General features: G+C 33.6%; 2 protein-coding genes across 2 annotated transcripts; one reads left to right on the top strand and one right to left on the bottom strand.

Moving 5' to 3' along the window:
- The first annotated feature begins 221 nt into the window (after positions 1-221).
- On the top strand, positions 222-4,732 carry LOC105193104 (cystathionine gamma-lyase). Its single transcript, XM_011157442.3, has 7 exons — positions 222-482; positions 1,408-1,554; positions 2,595-2,882; positions 3,016-3,147; positions 3,247-3,535; positions 3,680-3,845; positions 3,918-4,732. Exons 1-7 carry the CDS (start codon positions 237-239, stop codon positions 4,063-4,065), a joined length of 1,416 nt encoding a protein of 471 aa, XP_011155744.2. The 5' UTR covers positions 222-236; the 3' UTR covers positions 4,066-4,732.
- LOC105193103 (solute carrier family 35 member E2A) lies at positions 4,216-6,697 on the bottom strand. The gene is made up of 5 exons (XM_011157441.3): positions 6,048-6,697; positions 5,557-5,808; positions 5,262-5,448; positions 4,988-5,191; positions 4,216-4,915 (listed from the first exon to the last, which is right to left on the bottom strand). Exons 1-5 carry the CDS (start codon positions 6,325-6,327, stop codon positions 4,723-4,725), a joined length of 1,116 nt encoding a protein of 371 aa, XP_011155743.1. The 5' UTR covers positions 6,328-6,697; the 3' UTR covers positions 4,216-4,722.
- Between the last annotated feature and the right edge of the window lie 144 nt (positions 6,698-6,841).

Genomic DNA, 6,841 nt, shown 5'->3' with positions numbered 1-6,841 from the left:
TTACTGGAAACACCTTGTACATTTAAATAAATTATAATTTATCTGTATAAAAATAATAAAGATACCCTAGTGTCCATTTTTATCAATATAGATAAATTGTAATGTTCATTTAATTTTTATTTTTTATCTAAAGAACTAGAAAAAAATTAGAAGTAAGTTAAGCAAACATTAAAGTTAATTTACATTGATAAAAATGAACATTAGGGTATCTTTCGAGGGTATCTCCACGACAAATTATGAAATCGATACTCTCACATCGAAATAATTGCGATATATCGAACCATCGTTGCGTAAGATGTCACCGTGGTTGTCAGTTCTTGTTTGCTTTTTCCTTTATCGGCCACGCGGTTGTCAACGTTGCAAGGTATATAAAGTTGCTCGCGAGTGCAATCGAATCATTCCAGTCTGCGTCGTCTAGTGATATCCACGTCAACGTGAATCGAATTTCTTGCGATTCTAAGGAGAGGCTCATTCGTCATTTGGTAAGAAGGTTTCATCAGACATAAATCAGCTGCCAAGAAAACAGCTCCGTTCGATCAGCTGCACTTTCCCGTATCGACGATGCGGCGAACCGCGTAAGTTTGAGCGGGGCGAGTACAGAAAGTACAGCTGCTCTCGAACGGAGTCCAAGTGTCTAAATTTAAATTAAATTCCATGAGAACAAACGAGGCAATCGAGAGGTCTACCGGGTGACTCCATACGCTCCAATCTTCTAATTTAAAAAAGAAAGAATGGATTCTTTTTTTTAGAATTTTGTGTGAATCACAAGATACATTTTGTATCACTTTTAATTTAAATTTGACACACGCAGTTATAATTTTCTCATTATCAGAAATTTATCAGTAACTTGTATGTTACAGAAATAGCGCGCTATCTTAAAAGTTGCAAGTTGTTATCATATCATGTATACCATATATTTAATCTTATTTAGTCTTATTTGCAAAGAAATAAATGTTAAGAAATAGATTATTAATGCTATTAATTAATTATTAATATACTAATTTATTTTATTGTAATTAACAAAATTATTAGTAAAAAATAATATGATTAAAAATCACTAATAAATAATATTACTATTAATTATAAGAAAATAAAAATAAATCATATTTTTAATTAATATTTGATAATTACTTAGTTCAGGACTCTCGAAATTTAAACGCAATAATAGGAAAATAGAGTAATAAGAGTCAGCGCGGATAAAAGTGCGCAATCACAAGAATTAAATTATTTTAAATCATTAAATTATTTTAATCATAAATATTAAATTATATATCTTAAAAATGAATAAATGATTTAATATTAATACTTGTGATTGCGCACTTTTACCCGCGCTGATTCTCATTAGCCTATTTTCCGATTATTAATATTTTTAATATTTGATACTAATATTACAAAAATTTTTTTTAGGTAGACAATATGACTTCAATGGAAAAAGGTTTTGCGACAACAGCCATTCATGCCGGGCAAGATCCTCACCAATGGACTCATCGCGCACTTGTACCTCCTTTAGTGATGTCCACAACTTTTCAACAAGATGCTCCAGCGCAGCATAGTGTAAGTATTAAACGTATAAATGACTCATCTGAATCCATCTATACGTAGCTCCTAGCAATTGCCACCTCTTAATCAATTAATGTCAATTATAGCTAGCAGAAACTGTGTTAAATTTCTGTAGCTATCGAATTAAAATTACATACAAGTTGTGAAAATAAAATAATATTTTTTTTTATAAATTTATAACTTACATTTCAATTATCAATATTAACACAATTAATTTCTAGATAAATCAAGACTTCACAGCACATCTGACAAAGTTTCCAAACTGATAAACATCGAGAAAATATTAAACGCGTAAAATTATACGCTTTAAATAAATTTGTATTATTAAATTTATATTAAAAAATAATATTTAAAATTTATATTAAATTTATTTATTTTTTAATTATAAGCTTCATATAAATTTATATTTAAAGATAATAATTTTAGGCGGGATTTATCCAAAGTCTTGTAATTTATTATTAAAAATCGAATATTTTCTAGATGTGAACCTGGATCTTTGGCACAGAGAACAGGCGCATAATTCTCTTGTCACTATCGGTATTTCTTTCTGTTACAAGTCATTAAGTTTTATTCAATTTAGTTAAAAGAAATATTAACCTATTCAACTATGATATTTATAATTTAGAAAAATTTTATCCTCTCTTCCTATCTTTATCGAGATTGAGAAACATGGTATAAATATATACCATTTAAACATGGTATAAATATAAATATATGCAGTTCAAAAGTCAAATAATAATTCGTATCTATTATTTATGAATCGTATATATGTTTCTCAAGATTGATAAAGATACAGACAGAAGACAAAATTTTTTTAAAATTATAAATATCATGCTTGCATAAGTGATTATGCGTATGTTATCAAATCTTCATTTGCATAGAATTTTTTACAAAGAACTTGTGAAAGCTTTAATCTTTTGAATATAATTAATAAAGGCTTAAAAGTATTTTTGAATTATATCTAAATGAGTTTGAATATTACTATCGAGAAGAAGACTTTGTATAATAATGTTTCAATTTTAATTGTTTCATAGGGCTTCGAATACGGCAGAAGTGGAAATCCTTCGCGTAACGTACTGGAATCGTGTCTTGCTGCTCTTGACAAGGGCAAATACGGTGTTTGCTTCGCTTCCGGATTAGGTGCTACGAGTGTTATTATGTCTTTGATGGAAGCGGGAGATCATCTCATCTCGGGAGATGATTTATATGGTGGAACCAATCGTTACATTCAGAAGGTTTTGAGCAGACAAGGCGTGAAATATACCTTCGTTGACATGACCAATGTGCAAAACGTTATAGATGCCATACAACCAAACACGAAGGTGAAATTAAAAAATTAAAATGTGTTATTTAGAATTACTTTGTTTATAATTTAATGATATTTTAAACCCATATCATTTTATATATCATTTAATATCGTATCAGTTTTTCTACATTTAATTTATTTTGTTATAGATGGTGTGGTTGGAAACGCCGACAAATCCCTTACTAAAAATTGTGGATATCCAAGCCGTCGCTGACACCTTGAAATCTCGCCCAGACATTATACTAGTTGTCGATAATACGTTCTTAACATGCTACTTTCAAGTAAGTTTAGCTTAAATTTAAGAAAATTTATGCATACAACTATATATATTTAATATGGAAGAAACTGCAACCAATAAGTTATGTGCTCTTAAACAATAGAAGCCTCTGGATCTTGGTGCCGATATCGTAATGTATTCATTGACGAAGTATATGAACGGGCATTCCGATGTTATCATGGGTGCTGCGATTACGCGCCGGGACGATCTCGCGGAGAGATTGCGATTCTTACAGAATGCCACGGGTATTGTTCCATCGCCATTCGACTGCACCATGGTCAACCGTGGCTTGAAAACGCTAGAACTCAGGATGCAGCAACACATGAAGAACAGTTTAGCCGTGGCTAAGTTTCTCGAGTCTCATCCTTGCGTCGAAAAAGTATTTCATCCGTGTATGTATCTGTACAATGTCTTAATCTCCTTATCTTGTGACATTTGTTTTTCAATTAGAAGCATACTTTAGTTATTTATTGCCTCAACAACGTGATGAGAAAATATTGACGTGAAGATAGAATACAAATGTTCTTACGTTGCAGATCTTCCGTCTCATAAACAACATAAGTTAGCAATTAATCAATCATCAGGACACAGCGGAATTTTCTCTTTCTATCTGAAAGGAGATTCTAGACGCTTTTTGAAAGCATTGAAAGTCTTCACTTTAGCTGAATCCTTGGGCGGTTACGAATCACTAGCCGAATTGCCGTAAGTATTTAAAATATATATTTAAAAATATAGTATATAGATTAAAAATTTATATATATTTTTTTTATTTAGATCTGTAATGACGCACGCGTCTGTACCGGAAGATATGCGAGAACAATTAGGCATAAATGATCAACTCATACGATTAAGTGTTGGTCTTGAAACGGAGCAAGATCTCATAGCCGATGTTAAACAAGCATTGGAGCAAGCTTGTCAATAAATTAACGAATAATCAAACAGCTGTGAAAGTAACACAGTTGGCACTGTGTTTTCCAGGCAGGTATTTTAATTTGTCTTAATTATACTATAAATAATATCAGATTATCACACTCTGTCACGGATCTTTGTAGGATACTGCTTGCGATATCAATAGGTATATAAAGAAATTTTATTTTTATAAAACTCTTTTATACATTCCACAGTTCTCACATTTACATTAGGAACACTTGTATAATACAATTATCAGATACTTTTTGACACATGTGATCACTCGTCTTTTTTTTTTTTACATATACTTGTCAGACATTTCTGAACGTGCAAATAGATCTATTCTCAAAATTCAGAAACAATATAAAATTACATTTTACAGTAATAATGTTATATATTACAAACTGCGAACAAGGAAAAGCTAATTATTTGTAACAGGTCACAAAAGTTCACTGGCAATCACTAAATTCAACAAATGTAATTTCCATGGATTGCACACTTTGTCTTAATCCTACAAATATGTTACTTTTCTGCGTTCCGTTGCTTCCGTAGAATACTGTTGTATAAAAACTGGGTATCGTTTGTACTCTACCAATGCAATAATTTTGGTGCAGTGTGGCATGTTTCCTCTCCCATACACATATGAATCTTCATAGATTAAAAAATTGTCCTATTGCAAATTGATCTTCGACGAATATCGTAACTTTGTTCTATTTATCCTGTCGTACTCCTGCGCCCGATTATACAGCAATACTCCCACTATGACCGAGGAAGTGCCGAGCGCCGATAATCCCGTCACAGGATTGTTAAACAATAGAACTGAAAGCCATATTAGGAAGGCTCTCTTTGCAGTATTAGCAACACTATAACATCAGTACAATTTTAGAATCAAATGGAGTGTACGATACGATTTGCATGTAAGAAAGACAACATACCTATGTGTCACAGGACTGATATAGTCCATAAGTACATAAGCGGTAATACTTTGAAAATGGAAGAATACTCCGTTGAGAAGGAATGCTGCGAATAATTTAAAACTCAGGGAATGCTCCAAAGTAGGTAGATCAACTAACAATATTGATACCGGTATTTGTACCACAATTGACGCCAGACTGGTATAAAATTGTAATTCTGCTGGTCTGCAAAGACAGGACATTCTCCCTTTTACAGTTTGCAAGCTTATGCATACTTTTATTCGATATTACTTACGTATATTTGAAATTGTCACCACTGATCAACATCTTTGAGTAAACATTCTGCAAGCACTCAGTTACGTTTGTGGCCATAGCAGCAATGAATCCTCTAAGATCAAAACTAATTTCATTGATGGAACACAGTGCCAATCCACCCATTACAGGTATTAAAGATAGATTTACATATAATCCTGTATGTTCCCCTAAAAAAATACAATCAACTTGATATAATCAATTCCAATTGTTTGACTAATTATCAAAAGCTAAATTTGTCATCATATATACAGATACAAAGACATGTAAATACTTACCTAATAAATACCTGCTGATGAGGACGGTGAAAAGAGGTGCACTACTCTTTATGGTTTCTGTGAAACTTACAGCTACATAATTTAATGATACTAGACCTAAGACTACGGTGGCAAACCTTGTACAGCCTACCAGTGTCATGTGCTTGTAAAAACCTGGTGGTCTCATCAATCTTGGGCTAGCTTTGTACATACCACAGGGAAAATACATTTGTATTAATCCACATATTGCGGTCATCAACATTTGACAAGCACCTGTAATTCAAAACAAGTATTTATAAAAAAAATATGTAATGCAAAAGGAAGGCTATGAGCAAAGCATTAACAACTGTTGTCTCAAATATTCTCAGATTAATGTTTTGATATCAGTATCATAACCATATAAGGATAGTATAACAATTATGATAAAAATTATAAATTTTATATCTTTATTGTCAGAGATAACTATAGTCAACGATATCGCTCAAAAGACTTCGAAGTGATCATTCCCTTACCCAGAATAGTAGGATCACCCTCCATATAGGACAGTATGTATTTGTTTAGAAACAGAGTGCATCCGCTGAAGACGTACCACAGGATGAGAAAAAGGAGGGCTCGAGGATTAAACAGACCGCCCTTCGTGTCGCTCGTCAGGACGATCACGTCCTCCCTCTTCCTGATGTGATCCGCGTGCTGCTTCGGCTGGGCGTCGTGGGTCGCCGGCGATTCGTCGACGTCCCCACGGGCAGTCTGCGGATAATTAATACGCACGGAGTAGTTCTCCATTTCTTTCATCTGCGCTCCCTTCCTCTCCGATCTTTTCTCGCGTAAACGCGAGACTCGCGCGCGTTGCAAGGCGCTAGAAATCACATTTTTCACGCTAACTGGAGAAACTCTTTCCGCCCTTGGCGCTCTCGCGGGTTAGGTTAGGTTAGGTGACGGTGCACGCCGATTAGATCATTCAGATCGCGCCGTAGTTCCTCAACGTTGATAATCGGCCAAACCGGTTGACCGGTATTCGCCGTTGTCTCCGTCCTCGCATGACAATCGTCTCTTCATTTGCTTTTTTTTACGAGTACCTACCTATCCCTCTCAAGGTGCAGTATTACTCTTTCGTTTTACCTACCAACTTGTCACTAGGCCCACCTATGTGTACATGCAAGTCATATCATGCAGCAGTATTAGGGTCATTGATAGCCGATCTCACATTAACTCTGCTTAATTTATATACATAAAAAAATCAACTGATTAAATTTATAAATTGCTAACTACAAAACTTAAAATTAATCATTTTTAATTTTTTTTTATA

Source organism: Solenopsis invicta, chromosome 15, assembly GCF_016802725.1.
Source record: "Solenopsis invicta isolate M01_SB chromosome 15, UNIL_Sinv_3.0, whole genome shotgun sequence".
In the NCBI taxonomy this organism is placed as follows: Eukaryota; Metazoa; Arthropoda; class Insecta; order Hymenoptera; family Formicidae; genus Solenopsis; species Solenopsis invicta.
Note: the sequence above shows the minus strand (reverse complement) of the source record. Positions and strands in the feature narration are given on the sequence as shown.